Genomic DNA, 27886 nt, shown 5'->3' on the forward strand with positions numbered 1-27886 from the left:
CAGGTAGTAAAATGAACAGACGCGAGCTGTAGCCTTGTTATAAATTTGAGACTATGCAAATGCATCTCACACACACACTGGTCCTACTGTACCTGTTGGAAAGGACAACCCTCACCTATTACAGATAAACACCATCATCACTTGATCTGTTTATTGTGTTTTACAACATACTACAGCTGAATAGCCTGCTATTGATTCTAGATGGCTGAAGTTTTTGCAGTAAGCTGGGACATTTTAAGTGCCGAAGTCTGAAGCTGCTTTTCAGGTGGGTTTGTAAAAATAGTGATACAATAGTTTTCCGTTAGATGCACAAATGTGGACTAGTTGTTGCTATTTTATGGCCTATAGGCAAACAGTGAACCTAGAGGGGAACCTATGTCTGTACCTCTGTATACATCAATGGTCTGTCCACTGTACAGTTGACTTGTGAAAGACTACAGTCGCATAACTTCTTGATTATGATATGACAACAAAAACGCCGGGTTACGTATTGTAACCCTTGTTATATTAACACAGGCGGAGCCCTCTACTGGTCTCTATGCATGGGCGGTGCCAGGATTTTTTTGCTGCAGTAGCTTAGCAGTTGCTATATGACAGCACGGCGTTGCTAGTTAATTTTCAAAATAAATAAACAATACCAGTGGGCCAAGCACGAGCCTGTTTATATTGTAGCGTTCACCGCTATTCAAGATCACGAGCCTTCAATGTCGAAAACGTTCTCTTTATTTTATGGTATTGACGGCCACAGCCACGCCTTAAGGCCCTGACACACCAGGCAGTCACCAGAGAGAACTCGCCGACATCCGACACCGACAGATCCATCGACGAGTTCTCCTGCGTATTGGCCGTGTGTCGCACTGAAATACACCGCTTTACTACAGCCGAGCACGTACGAACTGCGCATGCGTGAGTGGCAATAACTCTCCTTACCAGCAGGCGGCGGTAGTGTGTATTCGTCATTCAAAATAGGCAACAACCGGAAGACAGAGAAGAAGAACAGACTGATATACAAACAAATAGCGGGTGCCGTTCGAAACATGTTTTAGAATATAAAAATACATGCATGATGAAATGAGCACATAAAGTGCAGACATACTATAAAATCACAGTTAATAGACCTGCATCTGATGATCGCAGTGTTCTGGCGGGTGTGTAGTTTATTGAGTCAGCAATGTAATAATGGCCACTTCTTGCTAAATTTACGATGAGATGAAAAACCGGACTTGACCAAACAAATCACGGAGCTCTCAGCAGAGGACAGCCGGGGACGCTCCCGCCGATATCAGAGATGTCCCTGCTATGTGTGGAAGGTAAGAGAGGACATTTAAATCGTTTGTTTACGTCCCTCACTTCCGTTTCGCTTCTCATTTGCTAGCTGAACAGCTGATCAGAGTGGTTTCTTGGCCCGATAGCTTGTGTCCAACACCCGGCCGATTCAACATGTTGAATCGGCCGGGTGACGATCGTGAAAGGCCAAATAAGGCGTGTCACGGCCGAGGGTTCGGGACACACCAAATTAACTTTGGGCGACAAGGAACCCGTTTTCGCCCAACAACGCAAGACGGCCGATATCGGCCTGGTGTGTAGGGGCCTTTACAGAGCCAATCAATAGTATAACACTCATTATGACTTTTCCCCACACTCGAACACAACTCCTACCGTCTCGTACTCCCTACACACACACACACCGGAAAACGCACACACACCTGGAAGGGGCGGTCTCTCCCTAACTCCCACCAACAACATTGCCTAAATAACTTTACAAATGTACTAAACTGTGCACATCTGATAACTGAAATAACTATTAACTTGGACACGCTACAATATTATCATTAATATTTACATTAAAACATTCCTTTGACACTTATAACATTACTTTGCAAGGTAAGCACAACCAAAATAAGTTTGTAAAAGCAGAATTTGAACACTGTTTCGTGCTCCTACAATATTTGTGTATAATACCATTACACCCTAAGCGTACACAATAGCGATCGTTCACTGTTTCAACTGGCATGCTGTGGCATTTAACCTCATCACCACACCGCAAACAGACAGACACACACACAAACACACACACACACACACACACAGGGTTGTCCGTTGGAGATCGCGGCCGTTTACGCTGACTTGAGAAATCTTTCCATTTTCGATCTGTGTTCACATACTGAGCATTATAACAACATTAGCCAAATAACAGTTCGCGCTTTAACTTACAATGACCCCTGATAGATCTCGCGAGAATGTGTATAAATATATATAGATACATTTTCATAACAAAACAGTGGGGTTGCTAAGCCGTTGCTAGGCCAATTGTTGGAGTTGCTATAGCAACTCCAAGCTACCCCCTGGCACCGCCCCTGTCTCTATGGGTACTACTTTATCATGCAAGCATTCAACTACTGAGATTTCTATAGACGCTCGCATCTCACTTCCGTATAAAAGGAGGCCTCGCCTCCTGACCATCATCCTACACCACTCTTCAGCGAGCGGTATAGGACAGACAGTGCCCCAGAGTAGAGGGCTCCGCCTGTGTTAATATAACAAGGGTTACAATACGTAACCCGGCGTTATATCTCTCACAGGCCCGATGTATGCACGCACTGTCGTTCAGCATACCGTTCCATCTCACTGTCCCTGACCGGCTTTAGCAGCCGCTGCGCCTCACTCACCTCTCCCTCGGTTGTGACCGTGGAGAAGTCTGGACTGCGGCTGACCGAGCACACTCTACCGCGCTTACCTCGCAAAAAAGTGTGCCCGAAAAACAGTGCTGAGGGCTCCCCCCCGTCCGCCTACAGGCAGACAAAGAAAGTCCGCAGCCCTGTATGGGTTCACTATGCACCCTCTCTCCTGAGTCCCTAAGGAGCACGGGGAGAGCGCAAGTGCCCCCCCATGTCCCCACACTCAGACACTGACCCCGTGCAGAGTGTGTACAGACTATAGTGTGGAGGGCTCTCCCCCTCCTGCCCCCAGGCAGGCGAGGGGAGCCCTCCAGCCCTGTAAGGGCCCAGAGCGCATTACGTCACCCCGCGACCCTCCATGGGCCTGGAGAAAACGTAAGCGCATTCACGCCCGGGGAGGGGGTCAGATGCCCACTGACCCACAGCCCCCCCCCTCCTCACCAATCCTGTGTTGCCCCAGCAAGCACAGACGCTGAGAAAGAGCCAGACATATCCAAGAGATAAAACGTTGACCAAGACGCCGCCGTGCATATATCCCCCACACTCACACCGTTGAATAAAGCTGTTGACGCAGCCACAGCTCGTGTGGAGTGCGCACGGACCCCCTCGGGGCAGGCTCTCCCTGCCTGTTCGTAGGCGTGTGCAATGCCTCCGCAGAGCCAGCCTGCCAGGCGTTTCTTGGACAGAGCTTTTCCAGTCACCCCGCCCCCGAAGCACACAAACAGCTGTTCAGTGCATCTAAGGGCAGCTGTGCGCTCTACATAACATGCTAACGCGTGCACCGGGCAGAGGAGGTGTAATTTAGCTTCCCTGGCCCCACCATGGGGTGGAAGACTAAAATCCCCCAACTGAATAGCCCTCGACCTGAACGCACTCCTTCGGCTCTTGGGTCTGAGTGTCGCCCCGCTCCGGTCACCCCGAATCAGTAAACAGCTCGGGTGCACCGACAGAGCGGTTAACTCGGACACTCTTTTGGCTGACGTTAAGGCAAGTAGCAATGCTGTCTTCCACGACAGTGCTTTCAGGGAGGAGAGCTCCAGAGGCTCAAATGGTTCTGTGACCAGAGCCTCGAGCACCAGCGGCAGGTCCCACTGCGGGGCGGAGGCACTACTGACTCCCTGTAAAAACCGCAACATCAGTGGATGAGAAAAGGCTGACCTGCCATCAAATCCCTCATGGCAGGACGAGATGGCTGCTGCATACACCTTTAGAGCAAGCCCTCTGTCCACCAATAACTGTAAGAAGGATCAAATAGAGCCCAACTCACAAGATAGGGGCTATATTCTCCGCTCCTCACACCATCGCTGGAATCCCAGCCACTTCGGCCTGTAACAGGCTGTGGTGGATCCTGCTCTAGCTGCCTGGATAGACTGAATAACGCTGTCAGACAATCCACCATGTCTCAGCCTGTCCCTCTCAGGAGCCAAGCCTGGAGAGGACGGCCCAGAGTGGGTAACGTCCCGATTGGACGTGCCTCTTGAGACATCGCCCCCCAGAACTGGGGGATTGCCCAGGGCTGGCCCACCTTCGACCGGGGGACCCCCAGAACCGGAGGTTGCCCTCCACTGAGGGGGGGATGGTCACCAGCCGCCGTTTGTGCCTCTTGGGATCCAAACGCAGGCTGGAGAACCACCTCTACAGGCGGCGCATATGCAGTAACCCCAGCGGGACCACAATGTGAGCAGCCGCCATGAGACCCAGAGTCTGCATGACAGTTAAAGCTGTCACTGTCACCCCCTGTCGCAGCCTGTGAACCGCCCGGAGAAGGGACACACTTCTGCTCTCTGATAGGGTGGCGCGTAGCGCGCCTGCATCGAGCACCACTCCCAACTACAACGCCTGTTGGTGAGGTATGGGGGTGCTCTTTTTCCAATTGATCGCAAAGCCTAATTTGGTTAGGTGTGTGATCAATTGTGCTGTGCAAAGCATTGCCTGTTCCCTGGACCCGGCCATGACTATGAGGTCGTCTAGGTAAAAGAAAACTCTCATGCCGTGGGCGCGCAGCGGTTGAAGCGCAGTGGCCACACATTCGCTGAACGTGCTTGGGGATAGGGAGTAGCTGAACGGTAATCTGTTGTACTCGTAGGCTATCCCCTGGAAGGCAAAACGCAGATACTTTCTGTGCTCCGGAGCAATTTTCACATGAAAGTATACGTTTTTCAGGTCGATGGTGGTCAACCAATCGCCCGGTTTGCACTAGCCCCATTAACTGTTTTATAGTTAACATGCAGAATTTTCTGCAGGCAATGTAGCGATTCAGGCTGCGGAGATCTAGAATAGGTCTGAATTCCCCTGTCTTCTTGAAAACCAGGAAGTACATAAAGACCCTTTTCTCTGTGCTGAGGGTGCACAAACAGACACCGCCTGTTTTTGCACCAGAGCCTGAATCTCTGCTGAGAGGAAACCCATCTCCTCCTGGGATGACAGATTTACCTCTTGCATGCCTTTGAATGGAGGTAGGATGCTGCAAAAACCGGAGTGAATAACCCCGTTTCAGTGTCCTGTCCATCCACTTTGTTAACACACAGCTGAGTTTCAATTCCCCATAACATTGTGTTAGGGGACAAGCTCCCAGCTGTGGTGAACATCTTCTTTAGGCCTTGAAAAGCGTTAGCAGCTTGGGAGTTCCATTCAAAAGGGACATGAGGAGAGGTAAGTACATGTAGCGGGGAAGCAATAGAACTGACATTTCTGATGAAACGTCTATAAAAATGTGCAAACCCCAGGAACTGCTGTAGTTTTTTCCTGTTGACAGGAACTGGCCACTCGGCCACAGCACTGACCTTGACAGGGTCCATCTTTATTTGACCGGGGGCGATGATGAAGCCCAGGAACGATGTGGTTTGGACATGGAACTCGCACTTCTCTGCTTTAACATAAAGTTGATTCTGTAGCAGGCGTTCGAGGACTTGACGGACATGCTGCTGGTGGGTTATGTTGTCAGGAGAAAAAATCAAAATGTCATCAAGATAAACAAACACAAACTTATTCAGGAAGTCCCCCAACACCTCATTTATGAGGGCCTGAAACACTGCCGGTGCGTTTGTCAAGCCAAAAGGCATCACTAGGTACTCATAGTGTCCACTTGGTGTGTTAAAACCAGTCTTCCATTCGTCCCCCTCCCTGATTCTGACCAAATGATATGCATTCCTTAAATCCAGTTTGGTGAAAATGTTGGCGTCTTGCAAAAGTTCAAAGGCGGAGGAGATGAGTGGGAGAGGGTACCTGTTTTTGATGGTGATTGCGTTCAGAGGGCTGTAGTCTATGCAGGGCCGGAGTAATCCATCCTTTTTGTCGACAAAAAAGAAGCCCGCTCCCGCCGGTGACGAGGAAGGGCGAATGAGTCCGGCCTGCAAGGAGGACTCAATATAATTGCTCATGGCCTCCCTTTCAGGTCCGGAAAGGGAGTAGAGGCAACCCTTGGGAATGGGGGAGCCAGGTACCAAGTCTATTGCACAGTCATTAGGCCTATTTGGTGGCAGGGAAGTGGCTCGGGCTTTACTAAAAACTTCCTTCAGTCCCAATAGCAACTGGGCACCTTGGACTTGTCAGGGAAATCTTTCTCCTGTACTTGGATAGCCTCCGTCATTTCTGTACATGCAGTTTGAACAGCATCTTGGGTCTCAATCCTTCTAGCATGGGGAGTGTTGTCACCAGTCTTATTGTCTCTCAAACAGAAATGCTTGCAGTCCTCTCCCCATCCTTTAACTCTCCCAGATCTCCAGTCTATGTGTGGGTTGTGCTTGACTAACCATGGGTAACCAAGAATAAGTGGGTGCTGAGCAGAGTCAAATAAGTGGAAGGTCATGTGTTCTGTATGTGTTGCATTTACGGTTATTTGAATGGGCATAGTACAATGGGTAACGGTAAACAATAACCGACCATCCAGTGCAGAGGCCTTTAACGGTTGCTTCAAAGGAATAACAACACAGTTACACTTCTTGGCCAAACCCCAATCCATTAAACTCATCTGCACCAGAATCTATGAGAACCCCCTGAGTTAAAATATGTCTATCTACTTTTACTTGTACCTGTGTCAACGTACGAGGAGGGAATCCAGAAGACAGTCGGCTCACCAGAGTCCTCCTCGTCACTGATGAGCCCGACCTTTTACTGTACAAGAAGCCAGGAGGTGTCCCTGCTCCCCACAGTAAAAACACCTGCCCTCCTGAATGCGCCGAAGACGTTCCTCAGGAGTCAACTTTGCTCGACCCAACTGCATGGGCTCCTCTGAGACACTTGGGAGCACTCTTCTTTCAGGAGGAGCATCAGCAGGAGGTCTCCAGGCGGGACGATGGCTTGGTGTGTCCCCTTGGTGTCGAGGCAGTCGTACCACATTCTTAAACCTTTCTTTGTGTCTTTCGGCCGGTCTATTGTCTATTCGAACTGACAGTGCAATGATAGAATCCAAATCTTCTGGGAGGTCCAAAGGTATTAACTGGTCTTTAATGGAATCCGAAAGACCAGACAAAAAGGCGTCGAGCAGTGCTGGAGAATTCCAGCCACTATCTGCTGCAAGGGTCCTGAACTCAATGGCATAGTCCGATACTCTGCGCTGGCTCTGCTTAATCTGCATCAGTGGTCTGGCTGCCTCCCTTCCAGGAGCCGTGCGATTAAAAATCTTGGTGAGAGTGTCTGTAAATAAATCCAGAGAGTTACAGGCAGGTGAATCAGACAGCTGTCCAAAAATAGAATGTAGTTTAATAACAAAAACTAAGTCGTACTTCAAAACATAACTCACTTGACAAAAGGGTATATTTCTCAAAGTAAAGTTTCCAGGAGTCAAAAGGCCCAGGTTCTCAAGACATGAAACATAACGAACTGACAAGGGAACAAAGAAACACAAGGGCTATTTATAGGTGAGGAGGATGGGCACAGGTGAAAACTATCAGGGCAGGGCCAAGCAATCTCAAGGGCGGGAAACACACAAAGGCAGGAAATGTGGGATCTGGAATGAGAGGGAAGGATTACTTTCAAAATAAAAACAGGAAGTGACAAGATCAAAACACAAGACTAGAGTAAAAAACATAACTTAACCTAACATAACTGTTGAGTCACAACACCCAGCTATGAAGCTGTGATACTCTCTGGTGACCCGTTCCGCCGCAAAACCCCCCGTGAAGGGAAGTTTTGCCCATGGAGGGTCGACACAGAAAGGGCCGATTTTTTACCGAGGTCCCTGAACTTGTTCCCTCTTGTGTGAGCGCGCGCTCCACCATAATGCTGTTTTTACCACTACGGTAAACAGCATTAATCAGAGTCCTTATAGGCGTAGTGTGTTCTACTGAGGTCCCTGAACGCACAGCCACGCGCTCTTGTGTGAGTGTGGGCTCCGCCATAATGCAGCCCTTACCACTACGGTAAACTGCATTAACTGGAGTCTTTGCTCTAGGCGTAGTGTGTTCTCTGACAGTAATACGCCGGCCATAATGCCCCTGTACCGCATAGCGCTTTCCTTTAGATAGCACTCTGCGGTTCATCCCTCTCATCTGCGCGTGCCCACTAGCCACCTCCTTTACATGAGCTACAGCTGGGGCAGCGAATGGGGAATTTGTACGGTTAACATGGTGTGTAAGTGTAGCATTTGTGGAAACAAAAGACACTTAGATTTGGATACAGATCAACCTCATTCTTATTAGAAAACGTAGTGATCTGTGCATTATACAGGGAGGAGGCAGGATTCGCCCTCTCGTCCCGGGCGGAGAGATTTTCTCCCCCCGCCAGTCAGCTGAAGACGGAGCACCCCACCCGGCCGCTCTCTGCTGCTGCAGAGCCTGCCGGGGCTGGGCAACCCGTCCCCGTGAGTGCCGGTACGCCGGTTCCACGGGATGGGCCGAAGAGGTGGAGGGCGCCGCGGGCACGGGATCTCCGTGCCGGTGTTGTGTCAAATGATGCACCCCCGTCGTGAAATGCACCCCTTGACACAGGAACGCGCATTTAACGTATAGTCCGCTATTCTATGTTGTCTTTTTGATGGTTGGGTCGTCGAATCCTGGATTTTGCATTCATTCGTCACTTATTTTTGATTCAAGCTGATTCAAAATGCTGCAGCTGATTCAAAATGCTGCAGCACGTGTACTAACCAGAGTTAGGAAAAGGGAGCACATTACTCCTGTTCTGGCTGCCTTACACTGGCTCCCTATAGAACACAGGATAGAATTTTAAATTCTTCTTCTCGCCTACAAAGCCCTTAATGGGCAGGCGCCATCTTACCTTAAATAACTCATTATACCCTACTGTCCTACTAGGGCATTGCGTTCCAAGAATGCAGGGTTCTTGGTTGTTCCTAGAGTCTCTACAAGTACAATGGGAGCCAGAGCCTTTTCTTATCAAGCTCCACATTTGTGGAATCAGCTTCCAGTTTGTGTTCGGGCGGCAGACACCCTATCCGTTTTTAAGAGTGCACTTAAGACCTTCCTTTTTGATAAAGCTTATAGTTAGGGCTGATTAGATTCAGCCCCTAGTTTTGCTGCTATAGGCTTAGTTTGTTGGGGGACACCTTACTTCTTCCTTCTCTCTGTCTGTACCTGTGTACTCTCATGTTCCGAATAACCCAGCTTCCCCAAATGTATTTTTGGTGTCTATCTACGCCGGGATCCTGAGTCGTGGCTGATCCTGTTGCTGTGGTCCTGAGTCCTGGATTGCGAGCCCTGGATCTTAAGTCGTGGCTGTGTGGTCCTGGATCATAAGTCCTGGATGGAGATCCTCGTGGATTCATCTTCTTATTATAGACACATGCATTTCCAAACATTTGGACTACCTATGTTGTAAATGTATTATCTTTTCAATTTACACACGGCATCTATTGCACGTCTGTCCGTCCTGGGAGAGGGATCCCTCCTCTGTTGCTCTCCCTGAGGCGCGCCCGTCACAATGCCGTCTCTTTGAAACGGACATTATGGGGAAAAGTGGAATTGTGGAGAAAGATGACTCTTACTCTGGGATAAATGCAATCGTTTTTACTGAATGCATTTTTCCACACACACATCACTCTAGAACTAGTTTACAAACGTAAACCACAGTTCTCCTGCGGAGGTCCATGAACGCACCGTGGCCACTCTTACGAGGGCCGTGCGCCCACGTATTAACGCTGTATTTCCCATTCAACGGTGAAATGCATTAATCGGAGCTATTAAACCAGGCAAGGTGTGTTTTCTGACAACAGCACGCCGGCAATAGCGTCTCTTGAACCCGCACAGTGCTTTGACAGCACTCGGTTTATTCCATTCACGTGCACACGCCCACCTGCTGGCTCCCTATACTGGGGTTTACAGCAGGGGGCGGGGAGTGTAGGACAGTGTTTCTTCCTCTGGGGATGGGCAAGAAGCAGCCACGCTGCGATTACTCCTTATCCCGTGAGCAAGGAGATCGATCCAAAAGAGCCCTTCCGTAAACAGGGGGGCTCCCAGGAGATCAACACGGTCCTCTTTGGAAAGTGCCATGCGGCGTGATATCCCAGGGACATCACACGGCAGGCAGCGGCGGCGGCCTGTGATGAAGTAGGGTCGACCCTATATCATGTGAAGCCACCGAGCACCGGTCCCCGGGGGAACCGGGCCTGGGGCAAGGCCCGTGGACCAAGCTACTTATACCCCTTTCACACCAACGCAGTTCCAGGGCCGGTTCGGAGCTGGAGCTTGAAAAGCACAGTTTTTTCCTGTTCACACCGCAGCGGAGCCGCCTCTAAGCTCCGGAATCCGGTTTGTTTCAAGCACCAAAAAGTTGTCGGTCTAGAAAGCAAGCACTGCATACGTCACGCTTACGTCGGATCTGGGCTGTGTCCAAACAACACGCGACATCCGCCTTTCCGCCAGCTTCAACATGATCTGTGGAAATAACATTGAGAATCAGTTTTAATGTTATACCATAGTAATTAATGCTGCAAAGCTGGGTATTTTGAGCTTGGCGCATGCAGAGGCTAACAACAGCTAGCTCTAACGCCATCGAATAGGACATATATTTACCTTCTTTCTCCTACGGAATCGTCGTTGAAGTTGATGATGATTGTAAAGAACTTTTTAATGTAGCATGTAACGACTGTAAAGTTGGTAGTAAAGTCGTCCCATTTCTTCCATTTCGTTTCGACAGAGCAAAACCAAAATGAGTAGCGCTTCAATACAATATGCCATTGTTGTTGTTGTCGATGTGAGGGGTTTCCGCGCGGTTTGGCTTTATGAAGCAGGCACGCAAACGGTTACGTCATGACGCAAACGATGACGCAATGACGCAGCACCACTCGGGCTCTGAGCGGTGTGAACAGAGCGGGAGCTGAACCGAAGAACCGGTTCTGAACCAGAAAAGCTCTAGCACGGAGCTAGAACGGGAAAAGCCTTGGTGTGAAAGGGGTATTATTCGGCCTTGCGGCCCATTAATCGCTCTGACCTGGTGAGGCGGGGGCATCTCTAGCAATGAGCGAGTAGCCCACACACCCGCCGCCATGATCATCATCCAGGGAGAGTACAGCCCTGGGCGGTGGACTTCCATGGACGCCGGTCCCCCAAAACACTCGAAGCAGAGGTGGTGGGGATCGGCGCCCGCTATTTAAGCCAGGGCACGAAGGACAGGCCCGGGTCTCTAGCAGTGGCGACTCCCTGGAGGTATGATAACTCTTTCTTCTTCTTTCAAACGTCAGATAGTTCTCAGTGTCACTTCCGCTCGCTGAAGAGTAAAGGATGATGGCGAGGCCTCCTTTTATGCGGAAGTGAGATGCGCGCGCATTCAGGTAGGCCCGCCCCGGGGCCGGCTACGTCTATAGAAATCTCAGTAGGTGAATGCTTGCATGATAAGGTAGTACCCATAGAGTCCAGTAGAGGGCGGAGCCTGTGAGAGATATAACAGCTATGCGAGGTTAAGTAAAAGACCATGCTTTAGCTAAAAATAAATATGTTTTTAAAGTATTTTTCATTTTACACAGTATAAAGCATCAGATAATGGCTGGCCGAGATCTTACTGCTCCATAGTTTCTCTTCCATAGTGTTTTATTTGTCAGATAGTTTACATCTTTTTTCTTCACGGTCAACTTTTATACTTTTACTCTTTCAGTTCTGTTTTATCTGCTATTTTGAGATGTTTATATTGTATAATTATATATTTTGTACTCTTTTTTATTTCTAATTATGTGCAATCTTTTCTTATAAGATAAGAGGAATATATATTGCGATAAAAAGTGTTAATTGTGAAAATAAATCAAATGCAAACAATTACGCCTGCATACATGGACAGTCTGATAACATTTCTAAAATGGTAATTTTAATTTAATTGCTAAATGCAACCTGCAACCCTTTTTGGGATATAGCCAAATAAGGCCAGGGGTATAAAAAGGTGGTGCCACTTCCTACAATGCTTACAGAACTTTGGTTGGACCAGACTCATCTTTAACCATCTTTAACCTTGGCACTCATCTTGCACAATAAGGACTTTATTGCGTTGAGAAAATAAACACCTAAGGTACTCAACACTACTTATGTGTTAGTTCCCACTACAGTGGATGTCTCAAGAAGCACATTTTGCCATGTTGACACATAAAGACTTACAAGGTTAGAACAATAGCCTACTCAATTCACGACTGACAATAGATTAATTGAAAAACATAAATAAATAATAGAAGATAACTTCATAATACTGTACATATGTTTTCCGAAATTCTCTAGTTGAACACGTGGGGGCGGTATCGCTCCGTTTGTTTGATCTTCATCAGTAAAAAAGAAACAGAAGAAGCTTTACCCGGAAGTGTTGTCGCACAGGGCTAACTATTCATTCTCTGCAGATCATCCCTCAAAACAAACGTCTTCTTCCCTTATTAATTCAATACGAAATGTTAACGCTGTTATGTTGTGTTAAACAAAAATGACTGCGGCTAGCTGCATGATAAACCACGGGAAGACGGAGTGATGGAGACAGCGCAGTTGTAATCTCTGTGTAACCGAATCTGAAGCACCATGATCCCTGTGCCTCTGCTGGTGTGTGTGGTGGGAGGCTGGTGTGCTGTCTATCTCACCGACACACTATTAAAGGTGAATATATGTCAATGTTTTTGGTTGTTAAATTAACTGCCAGCTAGCATACATGGATAGTTGTTTCATTAGCCAACCGTGTATGTAATGGCTATCAGCCTTTTATTGCAATGTGGTTTAGGAATAGCTCCACTTTGTTCTCCCCAATCTATTGTCTGCTATTATTATGGTTCTGTCCACTATAGTAGCTGCAAATGTGTGTGTAGGAAAATGACACGACTAAAATGTAGCTAAGCTATGCAGTCATAGCTTAACCCATTTCAAAATCAATGTTTACCCCCTTAAGTTGGCCATTAAAGCCTTTATTGTCAGCAGTAATGGACAAGTTCAATAACGGTGAAACAACAACATGACATAACCCAAAAAAAAGTAATACCAAATGTGTTGTAAAATTAACTAGGCCTACAACAAAGAAAGTGGATTAGCAAAAGTATAGACCAACATGTCGATTGTCAACTTGGGGACAGAATGATCTGTCTGCCAATTTTTCATTTTAGTTTTCAGTTACTCTATTAAAGATTTAAGCAAACCTAACAAAATGTAAAGTTGTAATTAAATTAAGATTATTGGTTGACAAGATTTTACAGTTGTATTGCTATGAAAAATATTGCTGCAATGCTAGTAGTACTGGTAATATAACTGCACATATTCAACATTTAAGTGATTCTTTATAGAAATGTGTCTTTAATAAAAACAGATATTTTCCAATAAATTGTAAACAGAAATCTTAAAAGTATCTTACTGTAAATCAATGCTTTTTGATCTTTGGTTATTGTACTCTTGGATAACATTTTCTACTTTTCCTTCTGCAGTCGTCCGTGAAACATAGGATCAGGTACGAGTCATGGTTGGCCGGTCGAGGACTGATGCTGTCTCCTTTCCATGTGAGATGGCAAACCACCATGTTCAATCGACTGTTTGCGTACTGCGCCCGCATCAACCCCAGAGCCCAATACTTGTGGTAAGGACTTCCGTTTAATTATTAAACTGCACTTATCCTAACCTGGTCCTGAATCATTTCTGTATTTTCCGTTTTGCTGCTTTAAAAATTAACTCTATATTTATTTATTTTTTCTCATTGGTCCTACTTAAGCAATTTTTTTAATTATTGATTCAGTATAACACAGATAATGTTTTTTATTACACAAATATACAAACAGAATTCAAACAGAAAGTTAAACAAGTCTAACAGGAGAGGTCAAGAAGCTCTAGCAACATACAGTACAATATGCAATAAATATAATTTATCAAACTCAGATACAAACTAAAAATATTTTATAAAAAATACTCTAAAAGTCTAAATAGTATACACAGTACAGTAGGTGATTAGGTATGTGGTCGTTCTAACACAGCTTAATTAACTCTTTAGAAAAGGCACTGGTGTCTTCATCTTCTCACCAATCATATATCCTCCGGTTGGTGCTTATGATGAAAAAATGTACTGAACAAATAGATAGTGTCCCAAATAATTAATGAAATGTCCTCATCAGGCTTTCCAGGGTAAATAGAGAGTCCTTTTAATAAAAAAGGTTATTCCTAATAAAGTTTCAGAAACTAGTAGCAATGCCAAATTTCATACCAATTAAGTTTTACTTAGGGGTGGCTCAGCCTTTACCTTACACAACTGCTATTTTCACTCATAACATAGTGTTCAGCTATACCTATCACTCAACATAATGTCTGCTGAAGTACTGCAGTGATGATTCTCGTTCATCTTTTCTCATCAGGTAATGGACAAGTGGGCCAGTCTTCCAAAATCCTGATATTATACTGTGCTTCTGTCTCTGTGCAAGCTTTAATTTAGTCATTTATGTATAGGGTCACAAAGTATGACCAAATCATAATGATTAAGCACTATTCCATCCTTTATATTCCTCCCAGGTTCAACAGTGGTCTGGTATTTGGTGTAGTGGCCATGGTGGGATCAGTGGTGCTGCTGATCAGGACGCTGCAGCAGACCCTTGCTCAGATGACCTCAGACAACCCCCGGATGGGGAATCAGCAGACCCTGCAGGTGGTGGTATGTACAGACTGAACCTGTAAAGCAGTGTGGATCTATTTTCAGGCTACAGGGTCTAACTGGAGCTCAGAGCGATAAATGTCCTTGAAAGTTCATACAAAGCCTTTGATTTTAAAATGATAGTGTGAAGAATGCCCCCAATTATGACAACGGCTCTTATTTAGCACATTTCTCATGTTCACTTTTATTTCATTTCAAACAGCCATGCATTAATGTGAGCACAGGCCCCAGTGGACCTCTGTAGGTTGATTCATGGGAAGCTATTAGTTGGCCATTTATAAACGAGTACTCAGTCTGGAGTTAATGCAGCACACTGCCAGGGGGTGAAGAAAAATGCAGACTGCACAGAAAACCACAGCATCAGCACAACTTGAAACATTACATTTTAAGAACAAAAAAGAGTAGGAAGAAAGATTTTAATACATCTAGGTATTAAGAACGTTGTGTTTATTTTACAAATGTGCAGCCTAGATACAGTATGTTACATATCATAGTTTAATAAAATATCCTCCTAAAAAGGGATTCAAATAATTTTGAACTTTTCTTAGCATCAAAGAGGAAAAACAATGATTCACTCTGAGGAGACTGTTGGCGTTCATGTTTTGTCTCTCTATAAGTCATAATTGTGTGTTTCTTTTCTCATGCCTGTGTCTCTAGGTCCCCGGTATCAATCTGCCCACCAGTCAGCTGGCCTACTTCTTCATGGCCCTGCTGCTCAGCGGAGTCATACATGAGCTTGGCCACGCTGTGGCAGCATTGAGGTAAAACACACACACACACACACACACACACACACACACACACACACACACACACACACACACACACACACACACACACACACACACACACACACACACACACACACACACACACACACACACACACACACACACACACACACACACACACACACACACACACACACACACACACACACACACACACACACACACACACACACCACACACACACACACACACACACACACACACACACACACACACACACACACACACACACACACACACACACACACACACACACACACACACAAACTATCTCCAATATCAACGTAAGAGCTTGTGCCTCTTCGGGGGGTGCTAACACTTAACCATAAACGTTATCGTTTACTTTCTCCGTCTTTATATGTAGATATTACTTTTCTCCGTTAATCTCCGTCACGTTGTTTCCAAAGCAACAACAACTTCCTGTCAACTGCGCTAACTCTCCTTCAAAATAAAAGCATGTCCATAAATAGGAAGCCAAGCCAAATTACACAAAAACACGAAAGTAACAAACACAATGCGATATCCTTTTCAATTTCAAAGAACACAAATTGGGTTACATTAACAAATAACTATAAAACAACAATACTGTAGAATAACAAAATGAATGCCGTGAATACACCGAAATACACGTGTTGAAGCGGTTCGCTGCTGATTACTACGCCCCCCCCCGCGCAGGCCGAATATTCGCTGCTGATTACTACCGAATATCCGGAGCCCGAAAAATGGTATTCGGGACAGCCCTAACACACACACACACACACAGACACACCCTTCTCCCTAACATAATTAAGATGGGCCTTTTATTGAAATTCAGTTTTTTTTTTAATCATGCACATGCATTTTTCTTTGTACAAATACACTTTTCTTTGTACAAATACACACAGTTATCATCGTGCGCACATGCATTTTATGTTGTACAGATACAATATGTTACCATGTCAACCGGTAAACCAAATCCAATAGACATTAGATAGAAAAAAGTTCATGTTAAATTAATTGAATAAATTAATTTATTCAATCGATACTCACTGAACTTGTCCAAATATTTGTGTTTCATTATGAGCACTTTAGCATCTGATCAAATACTGTTGCCCATTAAAAGATGGCTTTTACTAGTTTTTTATTTAATAATAATAATAATAATAATAATAATAATAATAATAATAATAATAATAATAATAGGCAACCAGTAACATAGAATAGTTTATATTGTGAAGGGGTAGTGGTGGTCTAATGGATAGTGAGGTGGGCTGAAGATCGGAAGGTTGTGAGTTCAAATCCCGCCTGGAACACCACCACTAGTGTGCCCTTGAGTAAGGCACTTAGCCCTTAGTTACTCCAGGGAGAATGTCCCTGTAATTGTAAGTCGCTTTGGATAAAAGCGTCAGCTAAATGAAATGTAATGTAATGTGAAATAACCAATACTGCTCTAACCTTGGCAGAAGATAGTTTGTTCATTTTGGATCCCATCCTACATAAATAGCAGTTGTTAAAACAAATATGTTTTCAATGCCTTTTGATGTGCTCTCCTTCCCTTCTGGAACTGTTTTAATGTGTCATATTTTTTCTAGGGAGCAAGTGCGAGTAAACGGCTTCGGCATTTTTGTATTTGTCGTTTATCCCGGTGCGTTTGTGGACCTCTTCACAACGCACCTCAACATCATATCGCCTGTTCAGCAACTCCGCATCTTCTGTGCCGGTAAGACTCCACACATTAATGTTTTCATCATTCCTTATGGCAGAGGAAGTTATTTTGCCAGCTATTAATGCCTGTAATAATCACAATTATTACAGGCATTTTGTTTAATTCTCATTTCTGTAAGTGAAGGTTGCTCTGAGGTCAGTAAGTTCTGAGCAGCTGCTTCACATCAACTCATCATTCCGCTCTGCAATTAAGGAAATTAGATTTTAATTGATTGGCGGAGTTGGCAGTTATTCATGCATGAATAAGACTAATAGTGAAAGGCTGATTATTTTTCAATGCAGTCTGGCCAAGAAGAATATTGCAAGCTTTGAGAAGGATACAGGCCACAGTACACTTCAAAGCAGCAAAAATAGGCTTGTATGATTTAAATTATTGCTAAAACAATATTATGTCAAGTTTATTCAATAATCTGATAAAAGATCAGAGAAAAAAAAGGGATGGTTCATTTTTTCAGCTAACTTTTCTTCTGATTTATGTCAGTTGTGCTGTTGCTTATAACTTATGATGGTTTTTATAGGGCTGCACAATCTGGCAAAAAACTACTTCTAATTATTTTTTATTACAATTGTGAGGGAATGATCAAGTTGAAATAGTATTTTTATTATCACTGGAAAACCCCCCCAAAAAAGGATCATGGTGTCATCATCATGTTTTTTTTATTAGGTATGTAGAAAACCATCTCTAGGCGAAAGCTAACTGCGATTTGAATTTTGATGCACTAGTCCACATTGGGATATCAAAAAATTAATCACTATTTATATTATTATTTTACACATGCATATTAGGTTTATACCTACAATGATAGTACAAATGTTCATGAACATCAGTTAAGTGTTGTGCGGAATACAAATAATTGCTTCTTAATAGCATACTCATCACTTCACTCTTGACATCCATTCAATGCTCCTTCTCATTTTATTTGTCACAAAACATCAGTGGTATTCCTGCAAAAAAAGCAGCATGGATGTCAAGATGATTTGTTAATCATATGCTACTTCCTCTATGCTGCTTACAAGCCTTTAGAGGGCAGCGAAGAGCTATTCTAAAATCATCTGTATCTTTTACTAGATACACATTTCCTCCAGACTTTTCTTTTGTTTATGTGACAAGAATATAACTTGAGTGGTGACTGCAGGCACAAAACTGAGACTTCCTATCAAGTCATACCAGAGTGACAAAGGGGGGGGAGTGGTGACATAACAGCATGCTGAGTTTATTTTTCTCTCTCTCTCTATCTTCACAGCGGAGCTCTATCTGCCCTCAGGGGGTTCTCCTTTAACATGTTTATTTTGTATTCCTGTAGAGATAGGTGATGCAACTTTAATAGTTTGTTTACTGTATGAAATCAATATAGAAAACATAGACGCAGCCTTTAGGCGTGACTTTTAAAACATGCTGGGATCTTTTTTTCCCAAGAGAAAGGAATTTTCTAAAGCTATCTTCAGCTATTAATTTTCTCCTGACTTTGTGTAGCCGGTTGCTTCATGCTGCTGTCTTCATGTTTGATTGATGGCTTTGCATGTTTATGTATGTAAGGCCTAAACGTTTTGTCTTGACCTCATCAAGCAATGAGACATTTCCTCAAGTGGTTTTGGGACACTGAATGCGTCTTCATATGTAATTAAGATGGTATAGACGGCTATTTTTTGTGAGCAGCGGTCACTGTTTTGCCACGACATCCTGCAGTCAAAATATGTGCAGAACATGTAAACAGGACTATAGTTACAACTGTGGTGTGAGGGTGACTTTTCATTCAATTCAATCTTTTGGAAGGTTATTTTGATTGCGTTTTTAAGGTTATATTTACAGGTTATATGATAATACATTTAGTTTTTCATTATATATATATATATATATATATATATATATTTTTTTTTTTTATGTTATTATAGTTTTCTTCAAATAGCTTCCTATCTGTGTTTTAATTTTGGTTTTATTTTTATGTTTACAACACAAAGTCAAATTCACCTACCTGGTAATAAACCTGTTTCTAATTCTAAGTACAAATGTTTCTGTTTTTTCTTTCTAGGAGTGTGGCACAACTTTGTCCTCTGTTTGGCAGCATTAGCCTTCCTCTTCCTGTTGCCCATTTTCCTGTTTCCCGTGTATTCCACCGGTGGGGGGGCGCTGGTCAGTGAGGTCGTCCAGGTCAGTGCAGCTGGTTTTTATTGCGTTATTAAAAGTTGTATTCTTTTTGTTGGCCTCTTGTTGACAAAAAATGTAACCTAGTGAGTCTCCTTTACATTTACTCCTTAAGTAACATTATATATCAGATTCGTCTTTGTGCAACCATCTATAATAATCACTACTGTTTGTCAGCACTAAGTCACTGCTTCTCTGTAGCATGTTTTCCAATGTTCCAGTAATTAATAGCTGTTATTTATGTGGGTGGAATTGGCGGGGCGTTAGGGTTAATTACTTTTTAAATCATTGCCCCTTGCAGATCCATTCAGTCAGTAATTCAAACAGCCATACTAGCAGGAGATATTTGGTTTGAAGTCTATTGCTCAGGCATTCATTGGCATTAGTTGGCAAAGGAAAGTGTATTGGTCAATCCCTTCTCCACATTGCAGGACATAAAAACATCCATCTACTTTTTTTTTTTACCCTTCTCCATTTGAACCAAATGTGATATCTGGCTGTGTCTTTCAACCAGGGCGCTGCAGCGGATGGTCCCCGAGGTCTGTCAGTTGGGGACATAGTTGTCGGGCTGGAGGACTGTCCAGTCAAGGGGGTGGAGGACTGGAGCAGCTGCCTGTCTCACCTCTCTCACTCCCCACAGACTGGATACTGTGTCCCGAGCAGCAGCCTGCAGCCCAGCTGGGCCCACGGACGAGGTGAGTGTGCTGTTTCTGCACCCAAATAACCCTTTTCCACCAAACCGGTTCCAGGGCCGGTTCTGGGCTAGAGCCTGATTAAGCGGTTTTCGGTGCTTAGAGCCGGCTCCACCGCAGCTGAGCCGGCTCTAAGCACCGAAAACCGGTTTTTAGCTTGCCCCACTCGGCTGCCCGGCAAGAACCAAGAACCAATACTTCACGCTTACGTCGGAGGGGGCGAGATTAACCTGAGCAATAACAGTTCATGGCAATAGCACTGAGCACAACAACGCAATTGTTGTTGTTGTGAGCGGCGTTGGGGAGAAAATCCGCAACGTAAACGGTGATGTCATGAGCCCCAGTCGGGCTCTGGGCAGTGGAAACACAACTGGGGCTAAAAAGAAGAACCGGTTCGGAGGGGCAAAAGGTTCTACCAAAGTACTTAACTCAATGAAGAGGAGGCGCAGTGCTTCTGGAATTAACATCTATTGGAGTTAAAAGAACTTCCTGTGTTGTGCCAAATTGGGCAATTTAGCTGCCATGACATCCCAAGGTCGTTTCATCTTTATATGGTACTGACTAAATATGAAGTTTATCAAATTAAATATGTAGAGAGGAGTTTGTACAGCATCCGAAAAGGTGAGAAATCCCCCAAAATTGCACGTGAAATTCTAAATCGACAACTTCCTAATGAGTTATTGTTACACAGGCTTTTCAGTATGTCTCTACTTTTAATTTGCCTGCAAGGTTACCAAGTTTGATGTTGAAAGTGATGTTTTTTTTTCGTTAAAAAGATGTTAATCAGCATTCCTTCTTCAACTTTTCACGCCCAAGGACCACATCCCTAAAATATTATCTTCGTAAGCCCCTCAAAACTGTGATTTATTTAGTGATTTAATAATATTTTTTATTATTTCAATACTATCCTATGGACACTGTCATGCTCAGATAATTTGTCTCCTGCCTAAACGTGTATGTATCATTTTTGTAGTTAGAAAAAATCTCAGTGTACTGAATAATAATGTAACAAGGTCAAACCCACAGAGCAGCAGCGGGAGCTGTGATTGGCCAGCTGTTAGCTGAAGTCATGTGTGAGGTCAGAGATCAACAGCTGGCCAATCAGAGCTCCTGTTGTTTCTTTGTGGCCTTAATAATTTCAAGTGGCACACATTAGAGGTCATATTTTAGCGAGAAATGGCAAAAAAATTATGTCTTTTGATAGTGCCATAATTGAACCTAAAACTTTATTGATAAATTGATTAGTCAATCCATGGATTATTAATCTACAACTGTTTTGATCATGGATTACCATTTCAGTAATTTCCCAGCCAGAATGCCAAATATAAACATTGTATAAATCAAACAATTCATCAAAATAATAATTGAAAAAGTAAATCACTCTCAATTCCATTCTTTTAATCAAGGGCTTTAATAAATGCAGCATTTCACACTGTCCCTTCAACGTTCCATCATAAAAACCTTTACTACAGCAAGTGCTAAATCTAAATCCTTTCTGGGGCTATATTTAACTTGTAAATCTACTTCCCTGTTTTTTGATAATGTTTATGTTACTGCTGTCTTACCAATGGATTAAGCTGCCCACTATTTTAATTTGCACATTAGTTTGTGTGAGTACGCAGTCAGTCCCTAATGATGTGTGAGGAGTCAACAGGATAATCACTGTTGTCATGTAGTGTGTGATACTCTGTCCAGGTCTAATTGTCTCGTGCTAGTAGATTCATCAACTGAGAATCAGAAAAACAACAACTCTGTGACATCCATCTTCTGTTAAAAGTATAATCAAGCAGTCTCTGTTCTTAATTTATTTTTTTTCCCCCCTTTTTTGTTCTAGCCTTTAAGCGTTTGGATGGAACGTTTGACTGCTGCAGCAACAACAGCCTGACAGATCTCTGCTTCTCCTACATGAAACCACAGGGCAAGAATAGCAAAGAGAGAGAGGTGACATACACACATTATTCACTTACTTCTATTTCCATTCCACTTTGTAGCCATGTTAGTTTAATGTACAAAAAAACCAAAACAATATGAGTATACACAAAATCGATTTTTACCATTATATTATTAAATAATAAAAATAGAATCTTTATACTACAGTGTCATTTTTAATAGATTCCTTTTAATTTACTTGCATTGTGAATCATAGTGCACATACTGGATAATATGACAAATTTAGTTTGCCCATGACCTAATTTTACAGGACAACCCCTCATAAATACGCATCAGAAGTGCGATATTAAAAAGGTTTATCATGAATAAAGATATGTAAAAAAGAAAACAAGATAGTACATACATTGTCTAGAGACGAATGTCTCGGATGAAGTGTATGTACCAGCAATGAAAAACAAGAAAGCCAACAACAGCTGTTAATCCCTACTGACTTCTCCTATAATTACATTTACTTATATACTTAACTTGCACATACTTATATTTGGTATTCTTCTGTAATCCTGTGACTGCAGTACGCCTGCATGCCGGTGCGAAAGATGGTGACAGGGACGCAAGTGTGTCGTACCGACGAAGACTGCACTGCACACACCGAAGTCGCCAGCATCTGCGTGACCCCCTCTCTGGAGAACCAGACTCGCTTCATCCGTGTCACACACCCACCCAACACACACATGCTGTTTGTGGGGTATCCACCACACCTGCAGTATGCTGGTAAGTTACAGTGTGTTTATTTTAAAGGTCTCCTATCCTGCAAAATGCACCTTTTGATGTCTTTAATACATAAATATGCGACCCCGGTGTGTCAGAGAACTCACAAAGTGTCCGAAAACAAAACCCTCTCTCTTTTCCTCCGTACCCAAATCTCTAAAAACGGGAGTACAACGGAGCTGATCCAGTTTTGCTGCCGATATGACGTAATATCCGAGATGTCGGCTGGCTTTACACCCACGGCCCTATCAGAAACTTCACTATCAGAAACAATGCGCAACGTGTTTTGGAAGTAATATGGTCTGTGTTTACATTAGCAAGCATCGCTAACACTCAGAGCTAACGCTGTACTGGAGGGAGTATGTCTAAAAAAGCAGGCTATAAAAAGGTACTCACCTTGTGGTAAACCTGTGAGAGAAAAAGCATTTGAGCTCCATACTGTTTCAGAAATAATCCTTAATGTGGTTTGGAACATGATATGGCGTTTAATCACTGCAACATTTAGCTGTATGTGGGTAGAATACTCCAAAAGCTCCCCCTCCTTTTTTCTTTTTTTTCTAATTCTTTTTTTTTTTTAAGCTACTGACCCAGAATCAGCACTTCTCTAACAGGGCTGAAATAGAGGGATATGAGGCATAGCAAGAATGGGTGATCTGTTTGGTATTTTGAGCAAAACACTTCATAGACATGCTTTTTATACATTTGTATATATCAGAGACCTATAATATATGCCTAAAAATCGTATAATAGGAGACCTTTAAATCTAGGCATTTACTTATGACAGTATTCTTTATTTAAAATGTTAGAGCAAACATTGCTTGTAATTTCGGTGTAAGAGTTTCAACAACATACCTTTTTGATGAATGAGTCTCGCCCAAGAAGGAGGCATGAGCTTGTATCTGTTATATTCATATAATTGCTGTTTACAATGAACAGTGATGACTCGACAGTCCATAAGTGATGTACAATACATGTGCAGCAAGAGGCTTGTTGTCTTGTCTTCTGCAATTTCAGACAGATGTGATGATTGGATCAAACCTGTGATCTTTCTGTGATTATAAAGTCAACCACACCGTGTGAATGTAACACCTCCTTGTGCTTTGTCTTTTCTAGTGAGTCTGACCAACTTTGTCCCTCGGTTTGGTTTCCTCCACCTGGATCTGCCTGTCTTCTTGGAGACCTTCTGCAAGTATCCTTTTCTGATTTAAGGATAGATGGGCTGAAGTGAGATTATGGCTATATAAGGTGTTGGTTTGCTTAACTGTCTATTCTGTCTAAAGCATGAAGCATTTTATTCATCAATTTGTATAGAGCATTGCGCTTTATTGTAAATAAAAGTTCACAGTTTTTGACATCTAATGATTTTTATATAGACCTAATGACTGCTACACATGACCGTAAACCTTATTGCAAAGCTCTGGACAATTCTTATAACATTGTGTGTGTGTCAGTTACTACTGTTTTTATAATGCACTCTTTCATTGTGTCTTGATGGAATGCGGATTCAAAAACACCAAATTAAGATCTTAAGTTATCTAACATAAGCTACTGGTCACACAAAACCAAATAAGGCTATAGCAGCAAAACCCCTAAGTATAAGGAGGTGACGTTAGTGATTTGTTCTTTAAATGTCACAGTCTTGCTTTAATGGCTCACATCTGCTACAGTTTTCTGTAAACAAGCTCATTGTCTATGGACATATAGGAAGCTTGGAAGTTCAAATTGTAATATTCTGTCTGTATTATTTTAATTATTTTACAGTTGTTACATTCTAGAAATACAGTCTTAACATTCTAAAATTGTAAAATGTACAATTTTTACTAAATATTTTCAATGGTATCATGCTATAACCTAAACTTAACATTATTGAATTGTATAACATTGTATATTTTTAACTAAATATTCGAAATATTAACATATTAGAAACTTTTGCATTCTAAAATTGTAACATACTAGAACTGTATTATTTTTATATTAATGTTAACATTCTAGAACTGTAACTTTCTAGAATCCTACATTTATATTTTAAATAGTAACATTCTTTAACTTAAAATTAACATTCTAGAATTGTATAATTCTAGACCTGTATTATGTCATAATTAAAATGTGTACACACCAATGTAAGTATTAACATTCCAGAATTGTCAAATTGTAGAATATTAACAAATATTCTAATAGTTACATTCCTGACCCTAAATTCAACATTCTAGAATTATAACATTCTAGAATTGTAATATTTTAGAATTTTAGCAAATATTGTAATGGTAATATTCTTGTACTTTAGCTTAACATTCTAGAACTGTCACATTGTAGTTCTTTAACCAAATATTTTTCAATGTTAATATTGTAGAATTTAGTATTAACATTCTAGAATTGTATTTTAGAACTTTAACATTGTCGTAGTATAATCTCAATATTCTAAAATTGGAACATTCTACAATTGTTATATGGTAGATTCTTAAGTTAATATGTTAAATGATAGCGTTTCATAACTTAAACATTACATTCCAATATTGTAACACTTAATAATTATATACGGTAATGTAACATTGTAGATACTTAAACTAAATCGTTTTAATTTTAAGTATTGTATTATTTCATCATTTTAATATTCTAGTTGTATAATCTTAACATTTACAAGTATTTTTAAATGGTAACATTCTAGAACTTAAACATTACTTTCTAGAATTATACCATTCTAGAATATTATTATTATATAATTTTAAAGAAATATAATAAATGGTAACAATGGCTTGAGATGCTGCTTGTGTTTTTCTTCCTTTTTAAGATATTTCTAGAAACACCCTGTGACTCAGCAAAGTGTATGCATGAAAGAAAGCATTGACTTTAACATCAGTGGTAAACAATCTCACAAAAGGTACATTTTGTGTGTTTTTAAGTCCTACAATGATATTATGATCTCAACAAAACCACATATGCATACTTCATCCTCTAATGAAAATGATGTGAAATTATTGACCTAAAAGACCTTGAGGAAATATTAGTTTTGTGTGCCTGTGATGTGCGTTTCCAAGGTTACAAACATAATACTGTAATATTGTCCTTAACCCTCTTGCCTCTCAGATACGTAGTGTCCCTCTCTGGAGCGTTAGCAGTCGTAAACTCCGTTCCGTGCTTTGCTCTCGACGGTCAGTGGATGCTGAATGCACTGCTGGAGGCCACGCTGGTTACTGTGGTAACGGACCGTCAAAGGCGCGAGCTGATTGGTTTCTTCCTTCTGCTGGCAGGCAGCGCCCTGCTAGCAGCCAACGTGGCACTGGGCCTGTGGATGGTCACTGCACGGTAGCCACAGTGGTGAGTCGCACTGGAAGGCAAAAAACTAAATGAATGAATCCCCATGTGGACTGAGTTGTTCTCTCATGATGTTTTTGACACGTGTGGACCATTAAACTGTGAACAGACTGCATTACCCAGCAGTGCTGCCCAATTTCAGGACACTGTTGAGCAGAGCATCTGCTTTACTGGACCAACAGGGAAAACAATAACCAACTTTTTTTCACCTTTTTGCCACCATATACTCATAAAGCACATATATACAAATAAAGAATACATTTGCCGTAAAGCACTGTCCGATGTGACCGTTTACAAACACTGCACAATCTTTCCAAATGTTAATATCTGTGTTGTCTTTGAATTATGAGGAGAAAACTGTCTTGGTTATGAAAAGGTTTGATTCCAAAATGCCATACGTTCCTCTTAACTCACTGACCTCAACGTGCTGCAGAGATGTGTCCATGAAGAGAGAAGCAAGAACAAGGGTATAGTTTAAAAAAGCCTTACACTTATTGGCAAATGCATGGCGGTTTGAATGTCTATTACACATCATTAGTGGACATAATGTACTACCTATTATTCATCTGACAGTATTTCAATTCATTTAGCTCCTCACAGGTGTGTAACTGCAACAATGTTTTGTGATATCCAACATGTTTCAAATCCCATTTTGAAAAAAAAAAAATGTGCTCTGTCCCTCTGGCTTTGACGAAAATGAATTTGAATATGATTTGTCACAATTGTGGAATAAAAGGCTGCTTTTATTTAAGTCATTTTAGAGTGTTGTAATTCAATCCATTTATCCTTTTACTTCTCTAGATTGCAGGATTTTGGAAAACGCTATGTAGTATATTTAGAAACTTGACACCCTGAGGGTGCAACAATTGAAGGCACTATATGAAAATATAATTGGGTATAGCTAATTTCATTACAAAGTACACATGCTACACTTTTAGTAACAGCTCCAGGCCGCAGTTCTTCTGTCGCATATTCAGGGAGATTATTACCTATTATCTCCTGAGTTTGTGAGCGTTAGATGACACATTATAATTTTGAAGGGTGTTTCCTACAGACATAAACACTGAACGGCCTTCAGCTTAGCCACGGAGGTGTTTTTACCAACGATCAGCAGACACCTCTGTCAGCAGGTTCAAAATCGTGGCCACTTTAGAGACTTTATCTTTGAATAATTACGGACGCTGGTGGGAGGATGTTGCATGCAGGAGTTGGCGCCTTTCGTGTGTGTATGTTTGTGTTCAGATAAGATATATAGGCAGTTGTAATGTTTATCATGTTCATCTTTTTTTTTGTTAGATATTGAGGTATTTCACTTAATAAGTGTTACTTTAACCTGATTAGAGGAAAAGTCAGAGGATGACTACATTAAGTGGCATTAGCAGTCCGGCAGTGGCTCAGTCAGTAGGGGCTTGGACTGGGAGCTGTAGGGTCGCTGGTTCAAGTCCCCGACCAGACCTAAATATGGAGTGTGGACTTCTACTTGGAGAGGTCCCAGTTCACCTCCTGCCCTGCCGTGGTGCCCTTGAGCAAGGCACCGGACACCCCCCTTCCCCCCTCACTCCCATTGCTCCCCGGGCGCTGTACAATAGCTGCCCACTGCTCCTAGTACTAGACTCCTTGTACTAGGATGGGTTAAAAGCAGAGGCCAAATTTCACTGTGTGTGCTGTGTGCTCTGCATGTGTGACCATTAAAGAGGGTTTCATCCCTCCCTATATTTATCTTTTGATGGTAATAAACTTAACACAAAAAGTAAGGACATTTGTGTTTGGTAGATTATTTATTTGTTGTAACAATGCTTCTTGGCAATACATCTTATACCGTTGGAAAGCCTGTTTTCTTACCTTTCCAATAGTGCCACATTGGTGAGGAACAAG

At 42.5% G+C, this 27886-nt stretch overlaps 1 protein-coding gene across 1 annotated transcript; it reads left to right on the forward strand.

Moving 5' to 3' along the window:
* The first annotated feature begins 12397 nt into the window (after positions 1 to 12397).
* On the forward strand, positions 12398 to 26766 carry mbtps2 (membrane-bound transcription factor peptidase, site 2). Its single transcript, XM_034149388.1, has 11 exons — positions 12398 to 12691; positions 13504 to 13652; positions 14573 to 14711; positions 15369 to 15472; positions 17074 to 17201; positions 19237 to 19355; positions 19864 to 20044; positions 21876 to 21982; positions 22504 to 22702; positions 23813 to 23888; positions 25784 to 26766. The coding sequence occupies exons 1-11, from the start codon at positions 12617 to 12619 to the stop codon at positions 26004 to 26006; spliced, it is 1500 nt and encodes a 499-aa protein (XP_034005279.1). The 5' UTR covers positions 12398 to 12616; the 3' UTR covers positions 26007 to 26766.
* Positions 26767 to 27886: the final 1120 nt, after the last annotated feature.

Source organism: Trematomus bernacchii, unplaced genomic scaffold (assembly GCF_902827165.1).
Source record: "Trematomus bernacchii unplaced genomic scaffold, fTreBer1.1, whole genome shotgun sequence".
NCBI lineage: Eukaryota > Metazoa > Chordata > Actinopteri > Perciformes > Nototheniidae > Trematomus > Trematomus bernacchii.

Coding starts and splice junctions, on each gene's coding strand:
- mbtps2 (XM_034149388.1), top strand. CDS start 12,617: ATGATCCCTGTGCCTCTGCTGGTGTGTGTGGTGGGAGGCTGGTGTGCT. Junction 12,692..13,503: donor TCACCGACACACTATTAAAG/GTGAATATATGT, acceptor TTCCTTCTGCAG/TCGTCCGTGAAACATAGGAT. Junction 21,983..22,503: donor AGAATAGCAAAGAGAGAGAG/GTGACATACACA, acceptor CTGTGACTGCAG/TACGCCTGCATGCCGGTGCG.